Raw genomic sequence first — 21901 nt, 5'->3', positions numbered from 1 at the left:
CTCGATTCACTAAAGCGTTGCTAAAGTGTTAGCACATCAGTGAAAAGCCCCGTAGCACGAGCAAAATGCCTCTTCGCGTGCTAATATGCGCTCAAGCATTTGCGCGCAGTGGTTTGCGTGCAAAAGCAGCCGCAGTTATTAGCTCCTTAACCACTTCACCACTGAGGGCTTTTACCCCTCGAACACCAGAGCAATTTTCACCTTTCAGCGCTCCTTCCATTCATTCGTCTATAACCTTATTATTACTTATCGCAATGAAATGAACTATATCTTGTTTTTTTCACCACCAATTAGGCTTTCTTTAGGGGGGACATTATGCCAAGAAGTATTTTATTCTAAATGTGTTTTAATGGGAAAATAGGAAAAAACGTGGGAAGAAAATTATTATTTTTCAGTTTTCGGCCATTATAGTTTTTAAATAATGCATGCTACTGTAATTAAAACCCATGAAATGTATTTGCCCATTTGTCCCGGTTATAAGACCATTTAAATTATGTCCCTATCACAATGTTTGGCGCCAATATTTTATTTGGAAATAAAGATGCATTTTTTTCAGTTTTGCGTCCATCCCTAATTACAAGCCCATAGTGTTTAAAGTAACAGTGTTATACCCTCTTGACATAAATATTTAAAAAGTTCAGTCCCTTTATGTTTTTTTTTTTTATTATTGTATTTTTTTTTAATTACAAAAAAAAAAAAAAAATGGGGAGTGTGGGAGGTAATGAGTTAATTAATTGTGTAAAACTAATGTATTTGTATATGTAAAATGCTTTAGGGTGTAGTTTTACTATTTGGCCAGAAGATGATCAAACACTTAGTCAGCTGAGACCTTGTGGTTGACATATGACTATAACAAATAGATTTAGTAAAATATGGAGACACACAGCATCAGATGTAGCCACCTGGCTTTGTAGGACTATAAAGGGAACACTGCAATCAAATGAACAAAGCAAAGATTGGAGCAGCGAGTTGGAGAAGATCTCACAAGATGGATTGCCCACCACTGAAGATCTACCATAAGCATGCATTTAACTGCAGAGCTTATGCTGAAACATATTACAATGACAAGCAAGACATGGAGTTTGCAGATGATACTTTGAAATTCCCTATGAATAATTTTCACTATATATTCAGCTCAGGTATGTATATGTAATCAATGTCAGATATGAATATAACAGCCAATCTTGAGTTTTTAATAAATACAGGACATTATCTGATCCTATCACTCATAGAAATGAAATCTCTTACTTTGCACATTGCTTCATCTCTTAAAATCTATTCTCTGTTGTAATGCATGTCCTGCTTTGAGATACTAGAGAAGGAATCATGGGTCTCTAGGCAGGGATTGTGTATTTGCAAATACTTGTAAATAATGCCTGTGTCTTTAGTGATAAAGGATACATCCGAGTAGGATAAAAACAAAAAAAAATATCCACTTACCTGGGGCTTCCTCCAGCCCCTGGCAGCCGTCCTGTGCCCGTGCCGCTCCACTCCCTGCCGACGGCCCAGGGTCCCCTCTGGTACCAGAGGCCTGCTTGAGTTCCAACGCACATCTCATTTAGTCATGCTGAAGTCATCCAGACTGTACTGCACAGGTGCAATAGCTCTGCGCCTGTGCATTACAGTCCGATTGAAGTCAGTGCGACTCAGTGAGTATCATCCTAGAGCGCATGAGAAGCCAACCTGGAAGCCGACCTGGCAAAGTCGACTTCTCCACCGGTGTGGACAGGGAGCCACTGGAGATGTGACGAGGTCAAAAGACGGCTGCCAGGGGCTGGAGAAATCCCCAGGTAAGTGGTTTTTTTTTTTATCCTCCTCGGATCTTCCATTTAAACAGGTACAGTTGCAGATCTTTAGACACAACTTTCAGGCTATAAGCATGCCCAGGAAATGTTTGCTTGTTTCTGTTGATTTGTATGGAGTCTGGAGCTGGTCATGTGGCAGGGCTGGTGTCCTACATGGAGGTGAATAGAGCCTGCTGGCAGGTGTCTGTCATGTTCATCTGATGTATTGCATGGAGGGTTCTGTAAAATATGCATGTTTTACAGAAATTCCATGGTTTATCAGGTAATTGGAATATGTGTAACTAATGCCTGTGTTTTTAGAGGTTAAGGAACTGTAATCGGTTCAGCAGCAACTCTGTGTACCCCATTACAGCTCCACCTGAGGATAAGCATCACGTTAATCCACAAAAAAATTGCTGCTTTTGCTGAAAATATGTATGAACAGATGGCCGATACATTACATTTGCTTCAGCATTCCTATGACTATGATGGAATTAATGTGTTTTTTAACAACTCTGCAGGTTTTGTAAAAGGAGATGTTTTGATGGATGTCAGTGTTGGTTCTCTCATTCATCATCTCTATTCATCTTGTGATGTCTTCAAGGACATCATTATACTAAAGCTCAATGAGAGATGTACCATGGAGACAAGCAAATGGAAGGACGCTCGTACTGGAGCTATAGAGTGGAAGCACACATCAGCCCATGCCGCAAAATTAGAGGGAAAGAGGTGAGATGTTGTGTAAGTGCTATGTAAGAAGGGATGAAAACTTCATACTTTCCCCTTTTTATAGTTAAGGAGAGATAGGTATGTATTCACACATGCAGGGGAGACAAATAGTGCACTTGGCACCTCTGCTGGTTTTGGTGAAGTATGGAGCAATGTGATCATATGCAATAGAAGCAAATGGAACTGCCCGTCTCCACCTCTAGAAAATACACTCTTATGCATTTGCTATATGATTGGTGTTATAAGGCTCTAAAATATAAAAGGAGGCAAATCTTACTTTTGGCATCAGCAGCAGGAGGCTTCATCGGCACTACCATAGCCTACAATGTTAATTGAAGCTATGGGGTGCTTAGAAACAGCAAAGTCAGCAATAGATTCATTGGGATCAGTAGCACAGTGATATTATGTTCAGGAAGCGACAGTGCAATGCAATGGTAATATGATCAACAAGGGAACAGGCACTTCTATAGTCTGTAATGCAAATTGCAATTATAGTAAGTCAAGATGCTCAGAATTGATGCACTCAGCAATAGATTTGTTTGGCGTGGTGGCACAGCATTATTATGTCAATAATAATTTAGCACTAGGAGAAGGAAGAATAGGGTTAGGTGTAGGGGTAGGAAGGATAGTGTTAAGTGTAAAGCATCACTGACAGTTTTTTCTTCTTAAACTGTTCTAACCAGCAGAGGAACTGTTCTGCATGATAATTAGAAACTTCTGAAATCATACTTAATAGTAACAGTTTAGTGTGAATTTCTAGAGCTGCACTACAGTTAAGAAAAGTGCAAATCCATCCTTAATCTGATAAGAAGTGCTTAATTGCAGTTCTACAGATAGCGCAGCAGTGCAGGCTAGAAATTATTTGTGAAGTGCTCCTCCCCTCTGCTGCCTGGTGTCCTGTGAAGCTTTTCTGTACTTAACCCTTCCAGTGCTGGGCATTGATGCAATACAGCAGATGTATTGGTTACCTCAACAACAGCAATTTCCCCTCGCACACTGCACTGTCTGAGAAACCTTCCTAACAGCTGCAATATTATGTATAAGGATCCCTGGCAAATGTTTCTATGGTTTGGACATTGAAAGGTTACATTAAAATACAATTATGTGGGGTACCCTCTCCTGAGCCATTTTAACCCCTTGTCACCCATGTAGGCTGGGGTAGTCAGAATGCAGAGCCTGGACCAGCCTGAGCAATACCAGCCCGCATGGTCTATGGCATAGGGGGTGGGGCTCTAAAAGAGAGGGGTGGCCAAGCCTCCCTCTCTCTCCCAGAGCCCTTGTCCAATCCATGGCTACCCACCCTCTGATGCCCAGGAGGGGTGGGGGCGATCAATGCCTGGGGGAAGGGGTTTGAGGTGGCTTCTGGGAGTCCACTTTAAGAAGGGGACTCCAGATGCCCACCCCCTTCCCAGGAGAAATGAGCATAGGGGTACTGAAAGACTAAAAGATGATGAGATAAATGTGTATGTACAGTGCAAAACATTAATAACCAGGCTGTTTTACTTGTTTTATTTTGCTGCCAAAAAGCGTTAATTTCTAGGTATGGAAGTGACAGCTGCTGTCTTGTTGGTATCTAGTCGGGAATATAGTAAACATCACTCACTAATAAGCAAATTAAAGCTATGAAAATTTTTCTGGCAGAATAGAACTTCTGAGAGCAGAGGCAGATAGAAAAGGGTCAATAGTTCATGTATTTTCATTTAGGGACACTTAATAGGCTGCCACAATACAGAGACAACAAAACATTCAGGGTAGGAACACACTAGGCAGATTCACATATGTGTTTTCCACTATGTGTTATGGAAAACGCATATGTGATTCTGCCTAATGTGTTACTACCCTACATCTACATTGTAAATGTTTAACCACTTAAGGACCGCGGTGTTAACCCCCCCCCCCCCCCCTCCCCCCCAGTGACCAGGCCTTTTTTCACAAATTGGGCCACAGCAGCTTTAAGACCTCACTGCAGGGCCACATAACTCAGCACACAATTTATTTCCTCCCCCCTCTTTTCTCCCCACCAACAGAGCTCTCTGGTGGTGGGGTCTGATCGCTCCCCCAGTGTTTATTATTATTTTTTTAATAAGTATTTATTCAATTTTTAAATAAATTTTAAATTTTTTTCTTTATTTTTTTAACCTCCCTCCCGCCGCCAGCTAATCAGCGCGATCGGCTGTCATGGGCTTCAGCCTACGACAGCGGATCACAATTTTACCTCCCAGGGGGACAGCCGTGTCACACGGCTATCCCCAGTACAGCGCTGCTGTAGATCGCAGCGCTGTACTAAGTTATTACCAATATACAAAAAGGTAGAGCAATAAGAAACAATCCATGGTCATGGAAATGAACCAAAACCAATCAATAACAAAATAACTCCATGAAAAGTAGCACAAACACATGCTAATAGTATGCAAAAATAGTAAATATTTATAGAAAGATGTATCCACAAAAATTAATTAAAATTAATCATCTCCGAGGAAGCAGCCGAGAGGTGCGATACATGTGAGGTCACGCCCACACCACAGTAAACTGCCATTCTTACACTATTAATCACAGGGTTTTCAAACTTGGCACACTTGGTCACTGGGTGATTGAGATTAAGATGCCTGAAACCTGGTACAGTTGGTCACTGGGTGACTGGGGTTCTAATTCAGAAAGGGGGCAAAGCCACAAACAGCCAATCAGATTTCTTTAATTTCAATGGGAATATACAAATTATTGATACCAAGGACCCCAAAGATCACAAACTAGGTCATTGAGTGATTGTATGTCAAGGTTACAAACGGTGGGCGCAGCCAAAAACAACTAACCTTTTACATGGGAAAATATAAACTGCAGCCATTCTTACACTGTTAATGGCAGGGTTCTCAGACTTGACACAGTTGGTCACTGGGTGACTGGGATAATAATTCAGAAAAGTGGGTGGAGCCCTCAACATCCAATCAAAATTCACCTATTGATTTTCAAGGAGAATATTGAAACTGCTGCCATTCTTACACTGTTAATGGCAGAGGCCTCAAACCTGCTACCGTTGGTCATTAAGTGACTGGGGTTCAAGAGGTGAAGCCACAAACAGCCAATCAGATTTATTTGCTGGATAAACTGCTTCTATTCACACAATTTTGATGCCAGAAACCCGAAAGCTCACAAACTTGGTCATTGAGTGGCTGTGTGTCAAGCGTCCGCTCAGCACGTCATCTTGGCCATGCCCCGGAAATCTATTTTTGACTCCACTCACTTTTTGCAACCTTGACACACAGCCACTCAATGAACAAGTTTGTGAGCTTTTGGGTTTCTGGCATCAAAATTGTGTGAATAGAAGCAGTTTATCCAGCCGTCTCTTCTCTGAGCTCCGCTACCCAGCTTCTCCAATCCACAGCCATCGGCTTGCTAACTACATAGAAACACGCTCAAACTGTACTGCTAGTACTGCTGATTCACCCTGGCGGAATGGTGTGTCCCCCCTGCGGCATCGGCTGAGGAAAACGCCGAGGCCTCACCTGAATGCTCACACTCCCCAGGCCCGGCTCGCCCTCAAAGAACTTCTCTGCGCTATACTCCCTACGGAGAGATGGGAGGTAGGGGAAAGAAAGATAAAGGGGAGAGTAATCCTCCAGCTGACAACTCACCAGCGTCAAGCTCCAACTCCAAGGATGCTGATAGCAACAAGCCGGACCATGCGGACGACATGGCGGTGGACCACGTGGAGATCGCCTTTCCTTCGCCAAGCTCGGCCGAGCTCATGGAGGCAATTAAAGCCTGTCAAACCGTCCTGACCACCAAAATGGACCACATGGAGGCCAAATTTGGTCTCCTTCGTCAAGATTTAGGCGTAATTAGAGACCGTACAAAAGACCTGGAACGCCGTACCTCGGATGCCGAGGACACCATCAGAAGGCATGACGCTGACATACCTCAAATCAATAGAAGAGTCTCCCAGCTTGAAGCCCGCGCAAATGATGCTGAAAATCGTAACAGGCGTAACAACCTGCATTTGCTGGGGCTGCCTGAGGGAGAGGAAAGCCAAGATGTCGCAGCCTACATGGAAGACCTTCTCAAGGAACTTCTGCCCGATGCCAAGTTTTCCTCTCAGTTTGCTGTGGAGAGTAGAGATGGGCCGAACCTCCGATTTTAGGTTCGCGAACCGGGTTCGCGAACTTTCGCGTAACGTTCGGTTCGCGTTAAAGTTCGCGAACCGCAATAGACTTCAATGGGGATGCGAACTTTGAAAAAAAAAAATAATTATGCTGGCCACAAAACTGATGGAAAAGATGTTTCAAGGGGTCTAACACCTGGAGGGGGGCATGGCGGAGTGGGATACATGCCAAAAGTCCCGGGGAAAAATCTGGATTTGACGCAAAGCAGCGTTTTAAGGGCAGAAATCACATTGAATGCTAAATGACAGGCCTAAAGTGCTTTAAAACATCTTGCATGTGTATACATCAATCAGGTAGTGTAATTAAGGTACTGCTTCACACTGACACACCAAACTCACCGTGTAACGCACCGCAAACAGCTGTTTGTGTAGTGATGGCCGTGCTGGACTGGTGCGCACCATGGCGAGAGTGCAGGTTTTGGTGGCTTTACAGCCCATATGGTCGCCTGGCTGATGTAGCTGAATGACAGAACAGTGACTGTCCAGCTGATCAAATTTGGTCTGACCACAATGAAGCAACGACCTTATTATCTTTTGTGTGCCCCCCGAGACACTCATCTAGGCGCCGGTCATTGCTTCATTGTGATACACAAGCCCCTTCACCACGGCAAGGTAATGATCACGAAGGGGAATGGGTGCATGTACATGCCTTTTCTTTTGTTGTTGCAGCTGCCCGCAGTGCAGCCAGAAAAATTAGGCAGTCATGTACACGCACCAGAAAAATATTACAGCGGCCGCTGCTAGCAGCGGCCTAAAAAATTCAGCAATCCGCCTGGAGTCCCGGACCCTGTTGGTGGTGGAGGAGAAGGTAGTCAAGCGGCCTGCATGCAGACATGCTGTGTGGAGGGACTGGGAGCGACTTAGTCTTCTTGGGGCAGCGGCGGCAGCGGCGGGTTCACTGAACAGTACAGGTATACAGTGGCGGGTTCACTGAACACAACAGGTATGCAGTGGCGGGTTCACTGAACACAACAGGTATGCAGTGGCGGGTTCACTGAACAGGTATGCAGTGGTGGGTTCACTGAACAGTACGGGTATACAGTGGCGGGTTCACTGAACACAACAGGTATGCAGTGGCGGGTTCACTGAACAGGTATACAGTGGCGGGTTCACTGAACAGAACAGGTATACAGTGGCGGGTTCACAGAACAGGTATGCAGTGGCAGGTTCACTGAACACAACAGGTATGCAGTGGTGGGTTCACTGAACAGGTATGCAGTGGTGGGTTCACTGAACACAACAGGTATGCAGTGGCGGGTTCACTGAACAGTACAGGTATACAGTGGCAGGTTCACTGAACAGAACAGGTATGCAGTGGCGGGTTCACTGAACAGTACAGGTATACAGTGGCAGGTTCACTGAACACAACAGGTATGCAGTGGCGGGTTCACTGAACACAACAGGTATGCAGTGGCGGGTTCACTGAACACAACAGGTATGCAGTGGCGGGTTCACTGAACAGGTATGCAGTGGCGGGTTCACTGAACAGTACAGGTATACAGTGGCGGGTTCACTGAACACAACAGGTATGCAGTGGCGGGTTCACTGAACAGGTATACAGTGGCGGGTTCACTGAACAGAACAGGTATACAGTGGCGGGTTCACAGAACAGGTATGCAGTGGCAGGTTCACTGAACACAACAGGTATGCAGTGGCGGGTTCACTAAACAGGTATACAGTGGCGGGTCCACTGAACAGAACAGGTATGCAGTGGCGGGTTCACTGAACACAACAGGTATGCAGTGGTGGGTTCACTGAACAGGTATGCAGTGGTGGGTTCACAGAACAGGTATGCAGTGGTGGGTTCACAGAACAGGTATGCAGTGGTGGGTTCACAGCACAGGTATGCAGTGGTGGGTTCATAGAACAGGTATGCAGTGGTGGGTTCACAGCACAGGTATGCAGTGGCAGGTTCACTGAACAGGTATGCAGTGATGGGTTCACAGCACAGGTATGCAGTGGCAGGTTCACTGAACAGGTATGCAGTGATGGGTTCACAGCACAGGTATGCAGTGGTGGGTTCACAGAACAGGTATGCAGTGGTGGGTTCACAGCACAGGTATGCAGTGGCAGGTTCACTGAACAGGTATGCAGTGATGGGTTCACAGAACAGGTATGCAGTGGCAGGTTCACTGAACAGGTATGCAGTGGTGGGTTCACAGTACAGGTATGCAGTGGTGGGTTCACAGAACAGGTATGCAGCCAGCCAGGAACAAGTTAAGCCTAACTAATCTTTCCCTGAGAGACAGTCTGCAGCAGCTCGCCCTACTCTCACTAACGCAGGCAGCACACGAGTGACCGTAATGGCCGGCGCTGCCTGCCTTATATAAGGGGGGGTGGGGCTCCAAGGGCTAGTGTAGCCTAATTGGCTACACTGGGCCTGCTGACTGTGATGTAGAGGGTCAAAGTTGACCCTCAAGGTGCATTATGGGGCGAACCGAACTTCCGCAAAGGTTCGCCAGCGGGACGCGAACGCGAACCACCGAAGTTCGCGTGGAACCGTTCGCCGGCGAACCGTTCGGCCCATCTCTAGTGGAGAGAGCGCATAGGATCCCGACATGTAAAAGCCCTCCCGGGGCTTATCCAAGGCCGCTGATCTTCCGCATGCTCAACTATAGAGATCGGGACGAAATGCTTGCAGCAGCCAGAAAAGTGGAGGATCTTAAACTGGGGAACGCACGCCTGATATTATTTCCAGACTACACAACGGAGACGCAAAAGCTCAGGAAAAATTTCCAGAATGTTAAGGCAAAGCTGAGAGAACGTCAGATAAAATACGCCATGCTCTTCCCCGCTAAGCTGCGAATCCAGGACGGGGAATCTACCATCTTTTTCGAGACCCCTAGAAGCGGCCACCACTTGGTTAGAGGCTCGACCAGCGCAGCAACCAGATAAGTAGCTACACTTGGGGATTTTTTTGGCTAACCCTACCTATTGCTGTAATTTCATCTACCCAGGATACCACACTGGAGCACTTTGTCTCCCCCTTGATACTCAAGCCCCGCATAGTAAACAGGGCCCCCCAAGTCATGGCATACATCACGTATAGCCCCAGCACGAGCCCTGGTGAGACTCTTCCTTTGAGGTGTTCGCTACAGCTCCTCCTGTATAGTCCTTTATCTTAAACATTGGTACTGTTAACCTATATAGGCCCTTCATTTTGTCGGTCTGCCAAAGCTCTTCTGAAACTTATTACAAGCTCGGAGCTTCGATATCTGCTCCATACACGCAGACTTCCTTAAAATATCTGGTACCTGTTAAGATTATATGCTCATGTTTGGAATGGATCGAGCTAGGCAACAAACTGACTGGGAAGCAATCCTACATAATTTTTATTTCCCAATAACACTTTATTCATGAACTGCTATCCCATAGCTGAAGTACAAAGGAACACCTGGTGCTATAGGCAGGGTGCGGATACTTTTGCAGGTTATGCCCTATTTGGCGCTCAGCGCTACACCAACGGACGCTGGCGGGAAAGCGCCTTGTTCATATTTTCGCTCCTTTCCTACTTTTTGAATTTTAGGCGCCAACGTTCTTTCCCAGGGGGACTGTCACTGCTGTGTTTATGGCTCTAGTGCCCGGATCTGCGCTTTGAGCGCGGTTAGCTAATTATTTACTTCCATTGTTCTAATGTTTTATGTTTAACAGGCATGGTCGGAAGAGCCCATTTCCGTTTCCGGGACAATTCCGCATTCCGTCATATAGAAATTCCGTTACCGTTCCATTCCGACGGTATTCGGGGCTGTCCCACATATACGGAATTCCGCCGGAAAAATTTTAAAATCTCTCTCTCCTCCTCCCATCCATCCTCTTATATCATGCAGTAGGGAATTGCAGATTTTCAAAACAGCTTATATACCATAGCTGGGATTTGAACCCAGGACATAGTGTGTAGTAGGTATCTGTCTTAACCTCTAGACCATGACCCACATGACATGCTAAAGCTGGCCTAGCATAAACCATACTACCATTATGATCAATTCGATAGAAAAAGTAGCATGATTAAGGATTTGTACTTTTTGAAAAGCATGCTTATATATCATAGCTGGGATTTTAACCCAGGATGCAGTGTGTAGTAGGTATCTGTCTTACCCTCTTGACCATGAACCACACTGCATGGTAGTAGGTATCTGTCTTACCCACTAGACCATCAACCACACTCAGGGCCAGGCTGAGGCAGAGGCTGGAGAGGCTGCAGCCTCAGGGCGCAGTGTAGGAGGGGGTGCCCAATTCATTCAGCTGTCATTCCCAATTGTGTTTGAAGCAGAAAGAAATAAGAAAAGGTGATACATGGCAGCGACTGCAAGCCAGATAAGTAGAGATTAAGGTGTTGGGGGGGGGGGGGGGGCTGGGGCACCTCTTAGTGTAATAGCAATCAGTGTGTGACAGCTGGGGTGGGAGGGATGGGGGGGCGCACTTTGCTGTCTCAGCCTTGGGTGCTGAAGGACCTTGTCCCACCTCTGACCACACTACATGCTAAAACCTGACCCTGAGTGTGGTTGATGGTCTAGAGGGTAAGACAGCTACCTACTACACACTGCATCCTGGGTTCAAATCCCAGCTATGGTATATAAGCATGCTTTTCAAAAAGTACAAATCCTTAATCATGCTACTTTTTCTATCGAATTGATTATAATGGTAGTATGGTTTATGTTAGGCCAGCTTTAGCATGTAGTGTGGGTCATGGTCTAGAGGTTAAGACAGATACCTACTACAAACTACGTCCTGGGTTCAAATCCCAGCTATGGTATATAAGCATGCTTTTCAAAAAGTACAAATCCTTAATCATGCTACTTTTTCTATCGAATTGATCATAATGGTAGTATGGTTTATGCTAGGCCAGCTTTAGCATGTAGTGTGGGTCATGGTCTAGAGGTTAAGACAGATACCTACTACACACTATGTCCTGGGTTCAAATCCCAGCTATGGTATATAAGCATGCTTTTCAAAAAGTACAAATCCTTAATCATGCTACTTTTTCTATCGAATTGATCATAATGGTAGTATGGTTTATGCTAGGCCAGCTTTAGCATGTAGTGTGGGTCATGGTCTAGAGGTTAAGACAGATACCTACTACACACTGCGTCCTGGGTTCAAATCCCAGCTATGGTATATAAGCATGCTTTTCAAAAAGTACGGAGGAGGAGGAAAAGAAAGAAAGAATTTTTTATGCTATTTTGGAAAATTCCGTCGGAATTATAAAATTTCCGCGGAATTCCGTTTGAGAGGTATAGGAATTCCGCTTTGATTACCGGAATCGGAATTAACCTAATTCCGGCCGGAATCACGGAATTTATAATTCCGCGGAATTTTCCGAGCATCCCTAATGTTCAATGACATTTAAATGCTGTTTTGTCTGATTGCCTGCGCAGTTTTAGATGCATAGAGAAATGCGGTTTATACATCAGTCTATGTTTAAAAAGTTCATTCTTGCTTATCAATCTACCGATTTGTTATAAATCTGTATTAGGTAATTCATAATTCAGTACTAAAAGCAGATAATATAAACCTTGATTATCCTCACACCTATTCCCCTGCCCTTCCCCTCCCCGCCCATTACCATCAATCCCCCCTCTAATACCAATATCATCAATCTCATGGTATCTAGCCCCATTGGTGTATGGTGTACATAAAACATCTAACTACGAATCTACACGGTCCTCCATTCCCTCTGGCAGGCTTTTAGTGTACCAATTAATTTGCGCTGCCTCGGGGGTATTGCACACTACGGGATAGGACCTTTATTGCTAAATAGATTGGAACAGTGCTGCTGAGCCCTGCTAGGTGGATTGGGTAACTATGTTACAGACTATTACAGCTGCCACCGATTTTCCACTAGATGGTTCTGTTGTACCACTATCAGTCCTCCTGTGTTATTACGTGGCAGGTGCTCAGCCGCGGTCCGAATCTACGCCCCGGTTTTTTTTCTGGAGTGTTATACTTATGCTAACTAACTGCTTAGGTTATCAATCACTCCTGTGTGTGCCATGCCCGTGGTGCTGCTGTACTGGTTTTCCGGTTCTGATCTGTGAGACGGCTGGTGTTTCCTGCCTTCCCCCGGGTGATATCCTCAGTTTTATTACACAATACTGCTATTCTGTTAGATAGGGTTTTGCCGCGGGATTTGGCTGAAGCCTGAGCCGACTAATCTTATCATACTGTGTATAAGTAATAAGTCTATGTGTACTGTGTACAAACCTGATCACATACTGTAACCTAATAACTTCTTGCTCTCCAAGGGGTAGCACACGTATTATGTCTACACCAGATGGCCGGCTCACTGTCCCACAGTTTAGTAACCATTCCCCCCTACATGTACAACTCCCATACGCTTTTAGAGGTACGATATAGAGGGGTCCTAGCTGTGTAGCTGAAATATGACGGTCACACTTTCTAAAATCTTTAAATACAGGGTAATATGTAATACATGAATAACCTATATCATAACGTCTCATCCTTTACTTGAGGGGTTTGGAACTTTACACCTGGGCACTATTAATTGCCTCCCGCATCGTTTGATGGATTGTTTATTTCTGGTGGCATGGCTGGGACCACCTCTCAATATCCTCTTACTCTCTGGGTGCTAGTATTCACTAAGCATGCCTTATCAATATACGCCCAGAATACGAGGATGTACGATACGTATGATGCTTTCCAGGCCCATTTCTGCGCGGGTTACTTTCTTTTTTCAGGTGCCTGCGCGGTAATTGGCCAGGAAAGTACTATTATATATACTGTGTATACTTCAAACTGCTCTAAGTATTATATACCGCTATGCTTCTGTTTTTTTTTAGCTGGTCTTAAGCCTCCATACAGGTTGTATCCTCCCAGCATGAGACCCTGGATCCCCCCTCCCACCCTACCATCCCCACCACCTCCCCTCTCCTACCTCCCTTCCCCTTTTTTCTCTAACCTCACCCGCCCCCCCCCCCCCTTTCCTCTCCCTATTTCCCTACACGCAAGTCGTACCCCCAGAATAACAACTGGGTGTAGCTGGGTAGCAGACCTCTACCTTGGCCCACTACCGCCCCCTCTGAGTTTTTTATATTTTAATTTGTTTGTGTTTGATCCAGTCCTATTTTGAGACTGAAGGCTCTTTAACCACCTGAGCGGTCTGGACGAGCTCAGCTCGTCCAACACCGCCGGAGGCTGCCGCTCAGGCCCTGCTAGGCCGATTTTAATGAAATAAAAAGCAGCACACGCAGCCGGCACTTTGCCAGCCGCGTGTGCTGCCCGATCGCCGCTGCAGCGTGGCGATCCGCCGCGTGCAGCGGCGAAAGAGGGTCCCCCCAGCCGCCCGAGCCCAGCGTAGCCGGAACAAACAGTTCCGGCCAGCGCTAAGGGCTGAATCGGAGGCGGCTGACGTCAGGACGTCGGCTGACGTCCATGACGTCACTCCGCTCATCGCCATGGCGACGAGGTAAGCGAAACACGGAAGGCCGCTTATTGCGGCCTTCCGTGTTACTTCTGGCCGCCGGAGGCGATCGGAAGAACGCCTCTGGAGCGCCCTCTAGTGGGCTTTCATGCAGCCAACTTTCAGTTGGCTGCATGGAATCGTTTTTTTTTTATTTAAAAAAAACCCTCCCGCAGCCACCCTGGCGATTTTATCAGAACGCCAGGGTGGTTAATATACAGTTACGTATAGGGATCCAAAACGTCCGGATGTTGGTTTTTTTTCTCCAGGATGTAGGGTGGGGTTTTTTTGGGGTTTGTTACTGCACTTCACTTGTACTATGCTCTGTTCCTTTCAGTTTCTCTCTTTCTCTCCTTGCCTGCCTGCTCCCTGCCCGGGCTCCCTCACCGCCACAAGGCCTAGCTACCCTTATTATACTCTACTATCAATACACTTAACATAAATGTCAACTGTCAAACTACTATCTTGGAATGTTAGGGGTCTAGGTTCAAAAATCAAAAGATCACTAGTAACCAACTTTCTGAAACAACATTCACCTCACATATGTTTCTTACAAGAGACACACCTTACAGGAGGAAAGATTCTAGCAATTAAAAAGCCCTGGATTGCACACGCATACCACGCTACATACTCATCCTACTCAAGAGGAGTCTCAATACTCATTAGCAAGACCTTACCCTTTCAGTTACACGAAATTAAAATTGACCCTGGTGGTAGGTACATAATTTTAAACGCTACTGTAGATCAAGAGAGGTTAACAGTAGTAAATGTCTATTTACAACCTCCTGCAGATATCTCCATTCTTGACAAGATAATCACTATCACGGCACTAATGCCCTCTCAAAAGCTAATTGTTTGTGGTGACCTCAATCTCATTCATGATCCTCTCATGGACAGACTTAGGGCTCTTTTCCACTATGAAATGCGATCGCGATTGCGATTGAGCTACTATACTCATTATAGTCCAGCTCAATCGCATACAAAACGCAGCAGGACGACGATTGCGCTTTGACCAAAATCGCATCGCAATCGGATCGCACTAATGGAAATTGCAAGGTACATTTAAACTAATGGAAACTAATGGAAACTGCAGCAGCAATTTCCATTAGTGCGATCCGATTGCAATGCGATTTTGGTCAAAGCGCAATCATCGTCCTGCCGCGTTTTGTATGCGATTGAGCTGTACTATAATGAGTATAGTAGCTCAATCGCAATCGCAATCGCATGGTGGAAATTGAAACGCGATTGCGATCGCAATCGCGATCGCATTTCATAGTGGAAAAGAGCCCTTAAGCCTTCTAGCAAAGACTCATTAGTATTTAGACACAGGCTAGAAGCATACAACCTCTCAGATGTTTGGAGATGGAAACACCCCACTACCAAAGCTTATTCCTGTCACTCGGCCTCTCATGGCAACCTTTCAAGGATTGACCTAGCTCTTGCTTCCAAGGAAATGCTATCCCTGGTTAAAACATCCCATTTCCTGCCTAAAGGAATCTCAGACCACGCGCCCTTAGAATTGCTATTTCAAGGGAGTATAAAGCGAGTGGATAAAGTGTGGAGGCTGTCTCCTTATTGGATAGCTGACACGATAGACAACATTATAAAAAAGACAAATTAGACAGTATTGGGAAGAAAACAACGATTCCACCTCCCCTCAAATGGTATGGGACGCCAACAAAGCTGTATTAAGAGGGCAATACGCAGGAGCCATACAAATTGCTAGAGAACAGGTGCATGCATCAGTGCAGTGGAGGAAAAAAATTGCTTCGGGCCTAGAAACAGACTTTATTAGTACTAAAGATAATGACACTTATAAAAAATGGCAGTTGGCATTACAAACACTCGAATTGTACAGATTAGATACTACTAAAAAGAGTCTACTGGACCAAAAGCAAAACATTTTTGAACATGGGGATCCAGCCGGGAAAATCCTTGCCTGGCTCTCTAGAGACGCCAGGAGTTCGACTACAATTACACAAATAAGCTGTGATTCTCACACTATTACTTCTGATCCTGACGAAATTAACAAAACTTTCTTCCAGTTTTACTCTAAGCTATATTCTAGCCGACTCCAAAAATCAGTCGCAGACTTAGAAATTTACCTTGAAACAATAGTTTTACCTACATTGTCTATAGAGGACGTTGAAGCACTCGAAGCTCCAATCACCCTTACTCCAACCTAATAACCTAAAAGCCCCCAAATTAAAATCCACTCTCCAACGTTCTTTTGATACGGGCTCCCTACCACCCTCAATGGCTGAAGCCTTAATAATAGTAATTCCCAAGCCAAGGAAAGACCCCACTCAATGCTCCTCATACAGGCCAATTTCCCTCTTGAACACTGACGCAAAGGTGCTAGCTAAAATATTAGCCACCAGATTAAATATGTATATCCTTAAGCTGATACATCATGACCAATCAGGCTTTATGCCTGGTAAAGGCACTGACGTCAATATCCGTAGGTTGTTGACCAATATTGTCGCCTCCCATTCTAACGTGGGTCAGAGGGTAATAGCATCATTAGACGCTGAAAAAGCGTTTGATTCAGTTGAATGGGATTACTTGTGGGCGGTGCTTCGCAAATTTGGGTTCGGTAACAATTTTATCAAGTGGGTTCAACTACTTTATAATTCTCCTAAAGCCAAAATCAAAACAGGGAACATAATCTCACAGTTCTTTTGTTTGCAGTGGGGTACCAGACAGGGTTGCCCCCTGTCGCCAGGCTTAGTTGCATTAGCTATGGAGCCCATCGCGGCTAAAATCAGACAATGCAACTCTGTGATGGGTTTGATGATTGGCAAACTACATGAAAAAATATCCCTTTATGCAGACGATGTACTTCTCTATTTAAACGACCCATTTTCCTCTCTAGATGCAGCTCTCCATCTTTTTGAGGAGTTTGGAGTTATGTCAGGTATTAAGATTAACTGGGATAAATCACTTTTGTTTCCTATAGATGTCAAGCCCAACTCAATACCGTGATCAAACTCCTCGCTTCTAATAGTTAATCAATTTAAATACCTAGGAATTCAAGTGACCAATGACCTTTCTACATACCAGAACCTCAATATAGATCCGGTCATTCGCCAGCTTGAGTCCAGGTGTGCAATCTGGAATAAACTTCCACTTTCATTGATAGGTAGGATTAACCTAATCAAAATGATCTTTTTACTTAAGTTTACATACATTTTTCGTCAATGTCCTGTCTGGCTCCCCTCTGCTTTCTTTAAGAAAATTGACAAAATAATACTTACCTTTATCTGGGCGGGAAAACAACCCCGAATAGCTTTAGATGTATTACAGCTCCCTAAATCCAGAGGTGGATTAGCTCTCCCAAATCTTAAAAATACTATTGGGCTTCCCTTCTTGTACCCATTAGATGGTGGTTCTCGCAAGAGGATACAAACCCAGCAGTGAATGTGGAGGCGGCAATCTTGGGCTCCTACGAACAACTTACAAACCTACCTTACAGAGGTCCCAAAGCCAACCCCCAAACTACTCTTGCTATGATAACCACATGGAAGGCTTGGAAAACGGCCACAGTTCCCTTCTTAGATCCCGACACCATCTCTCCTTACACGCCACTGTGGGGCAATCTCTTCCTCCAACACTTCACTACCATTCCTGATCCCACCCTATGGGCGAGACACGGTATCAAAAACATCTCCCACATACAACATGATAAAACTATTCATACCTTTAATACACTCAAGACCCAATGCGACCTCCCAAATAAATACCTGTTCAGATACCTACAGCTTCACCATGCTTATAGGTCTCAGTTCGGTTCTCAACCTCCTGACTTGCAAACAGACAGGTTGGAAAAGCTCCTTCTGATCAAAGACCTCTCCAAGACTCTTTCTGCCATTTACTCTGAATTGCTTAACACTAACAATTCTAGATTAGAAAAAATGTTATAATAAATGGAAGACAGATATCCCCTCCCTAAATGACAAGGAGTGGGAAATAATATTAGAGGAGTTCCCTTCTACAGTAATATCAACAAATGACCAACTTATTCAAACCAAATTCCTGCACAGAATATATCTCACCCCTGCGAGACTAAACAGAATGAACTCTACTCACTCGGACAGATGTTGGAGATGCTTTGTACATAGAGGAGACTTTATACACATATTTTGGTTATGCCCGGTAATTATTCCTTTTTGGAAAAGTATACTTCTAACTATTAATACTTTATTAGAAATGGCCTTTCCTTTGGATATAGGTCTAATGCTCCTTGGTAAACTGGAGACGGAAAATATATCTAAGCATAAGCAAATATTACTCAAAGTATTATGCTTTCAAGCAAGGAAAGAGATTTTAAAATTTTGGAAAAAAACGCAATCCCAGCAGTTGGTTCCTGGGCCAAATCAATCAATAACGCTTTACCATTATATAGAACCACATACCTAAATAGGAAATCTCCCAAAAAATTAAACAAAGTATGGGGTATATGGGAGAACAAAATCTTAGACCCTACTAATGATAAATTCATTCCTATCGTTGACTAATGGATGCTGAGTTGATCGGGGGTGGGTGCTGGGCTGGGTGCGGGCGGGCAAACCTTCTTCTTTTTTCTTTTTTCTTTCCTTTTCTTTCTTATGGGCCAATTACCTGCGGCATCTCCCTAATTATGGCCCTTTCCTTATCTTTATCTCATCCTCTCAGTGCGAGTCGGTCCTTCCGTCTCATCATTAATTGCTCCTGCACTGTCTCACTAGGTTCTAAGTGTTATAATTACCATTGTTCAATTATTCCTATGGGCCCTTTTCCACCAGCGCGTTTGCGCTGGCTGAATCGCAAAAACTCAAACCGCTAGCGATTTTACAACCGCTACGGTTTGCTTTTTAACATGGGAATCGCGGTAGGTAATTTCCACTACCGCGATTCGTTTTTTACTTGATCGCGATCGCGCCGCGGAGCGACTTTTGCCGCGATTTTGCTATGCAGTGCATAGCATAGCAAAATCGCGGCCGCGAACGTCGGGGAATCGGCGGTAATTGCGATTCAGCAATCGCTAGCATTAAGCGTGAACGCTAGCGATTGCTAGTGGAAAAGGGCCCTATGTATTATTGTCTGGTGGGACTGTGAACACGTTGTAACTTCTACTGTGGCGGACACTGTACTTGCATTGCTTTGCACTTTTCCTCTAGTTGTGTAATGTTCAAAAAAAACAATAAAATTTAACTGTTAAAAAAAAAAAAAAAAAGATTTCCCTGGGAAAACATAAACTGAAGCCCTTCTTCACTCTTAATGGTAGGGTTCTCAAACTTTGCACAGTTTTTTACTGAGTGACTGGGATTAATATTCAGAAAAGTTGATGGAGCTTAAAAAAGCCAATCAAAATTCACCTGTTGATTTTCAAAGGGAATATTAAAATTGCTGCCATTCTTGCACTGTTAATGGCACAAACCTCAAACCTGGTACAGTTGGTCATTGGGTCACTGCAAAATTAAGAAAAGGGGTGGAGCCACAAGCAGCCAATCAGATTTGTTTCATTTCAATGCAAATTATTGATGCCAAAGACCACAAAGCTCACAAACATGATCATTAAGTAATTGAGTAATTGTGTGTTATGGTTAGAAAAAGTGGGTGCAGCCAACACCAGTGAAATACATACCCGGGCAACGCCGGGTCATCAGTGGGCAGAGACAAATACAAATTTCACTGGGAAAATGTAAACTACAGCCATTCTTACACTGTTAATGGCATGGTTCTCAAACCTTGTACAGTCGGTCATTGAGTTACTGAGATTAATATTGAGAAAAGTGCGTGGACTATATATATATATATCCACGCACTTTTCTATATATATATTTTATTATTATTATCATTATCATTTCCCAGTTTTTCTTTTAAGCCTTAATTGTGTTTTGTTTTGTTTTTTGTTTGTTTTGTTTTTTGTTTTTTATGTCCTCCCATAAGTACCCAAACTGAAGACAAGGATATGCAGCTAAAGACAGCCATTAGTCACGTTATATCATGTGACTTTGAAAATGAAAATATAACTTATCCTGTTGTGCTTCCACTTGCCGACTGCATCACCAGCTTATGGTTATTGGATGTCATCAGCCAAGATGAAGATGATTATATGAGGAACCTGGAAAGGATCTCAAAGCTGCTAAAACCCGGAGGCCACCTGATACTAATGGCAGCATTGAATACAACTTATTTCACAGTTGGAGAAGACAGGTGTCATATTCTTACATTTGATGAAAGCTTTGTGAAAAATGCCCTCCACAAGCTGGGCTTTGTTATTGATTATTGTGCAGTGCAGAAGAGTAGGCATGACAGCAAACTTGTTGATTATAAAGCTTTGATGTTTATCACAGCTTGCAAGACCAAGTAGTAGCTTAAACCTTTTATTTTAAAGGGGCTTGTAACATTCAAAAATAAAAACTTACCCCAAAAAATAGTGCCCCAAAAATATATGTCAACCCCTTTTTTTCTAAAATAGGTCCCTCTATGTCCTCCATGCCCTCTTTCATTTTACCTGGTCCAGTTGCCTTTGCCTAACTGCAGAGACTATTCAGTGCCAGCGAAATTCTATTTTATTTTATTTTTATTTGGGGGGGGGGGGGGGTGTTAGATACAGTAATAAGCCTATCTTAGCATACAAATAACAGAAAACTTCATATGTTGGATAAGATAAGGACACTATGACCAGAGGATTATTTAATCCCTTCCCCCCATTGAAGAGATTACGCAGTGATATAAGTCTATTGTCTAGGTCAGGCATGGGCAAACTTGGCCCACCAGCTGTTAAGGAACTACAAGTCCCACAATGCATTGCAGGAGTCTGACAGCCACAGTCATGACTCATAAAGGCAAATGCATTGTGGGACTTGTAGTTCCTTAACAGCTGGAGAGCCAAGTTTGTCCATGCCTGGTCTAGGTGATGTTTGCTGAGAGAAGGACAGTAAACTGTGACTACTGAAGTAATATTAACAATGCTGGGTTGAAAAAAAAAAGGCACAGAAATTACGTCACTTTTGGAATCATAGAGAAACAGTAAAGATGGAAGCCAGCAGAAAATGTGTTTTCCTTTTTCATATCACATTTCTCCAAAATCTGATCATGACCACTCAAAACAACAGGATGTGTAAACTAAATAAGTTATCTCTCATTGATGATTTTTTTCCTGTAAATATGGAGTTTCAATGCACTTTAAAGAGAACCTGAAGTGATAAATCTCACCTCGGGTCTTATACTCACCTTAGTAGGGAAGAGGCTCTTCCTGTTCCCCTCCTCCAGCCCTTCATTTCAGTGCTGTGCTCTGGTGCAGCCATTGCAAATATCTGTGGCACAAACTAACTCTATCTAGACAAGACAAGACAAGACAAGACAAATAACATTTATATTGCGCTTTTCTCCTTGCGGACTCAAAGCGCCAGAGCAGAGCAGCAGCCACTAGGGCGCGCTCTATTGGCAGTAGCAGTGTAAGGGAGACTTGCTATCTATATCCTGAGAAAAGTCTGTAGACACTAAAACAAATGATATAAGGGTGATAAAAATACAGAATATGCTCTTAGGAAGACTACTATTGCACTAGGCGGATCGCGTTCTCACTGTTTGTGCATAAACAGAAAGTCAATAGAATAAAAAAATAGACCACGCTCCCTGTCATATGAGAGATAAGAGTTAAAGCGGACCCAAACTAAACATGTTTGTAATTAAAAATATTTAGTTGCACCGCTCTGACACATACAAAGATAAATAAACACTCCTTCAAACCTATGAGCATTTCAGTGCATGCTTTTCACCCTTCTCTTTTCATAACTAGGGTTATACAGGTGGCAGCCATTAGCA

The 21901-nt window shown here is 44.0% G+C and overlaps 1 protein-coding gene across 1 annotated transcript; it reads left to right on the top strand.

The window, feature by feature from the left end:
• The first annotated feature begins 964 nt into the window (after positions 1–964).
• Positions 965–20848, top strand: LOC137524157 (nicotinamide N-methyltransferase-like). Its single transcript, XM_068243730.1, has 3 exons — positions 965–1139; positions 2306–2513; positions 20018–20848. Exons 1-3 carry the CDS (start codon positions 989–991, stop codon positions 20439–20441), a joined length of 783 nt encoding a protein of 260 aa, XP_068099831.1. The 5' UTR covers positions 965–988; the 3' UTR covers positions 20442–20848.
• The last annotated feature ends 1053 nt before the right edge of the window (positions 20849–21901 follow it).

Source organism: Hyperolius riggenbachi, chromosome 7 (assembly GCF_040937935.1).
Source record: "Hyperolius riggenbachi isolate aHypRig1 chromosome 7, aHypRig1.pri, whole genome shotgun sequence".
Lineage (NCBI taxonomy): Eukaryota > Metazoa > Chordata > Amphibia > Anura > Hyperoliidae > Hyperolius > Hyperolius riggenbachi.
Note: the sequence above shows the minus strand (reverse complement) of the source record. Positions and strands in the feature narration are given on the sequence as shown.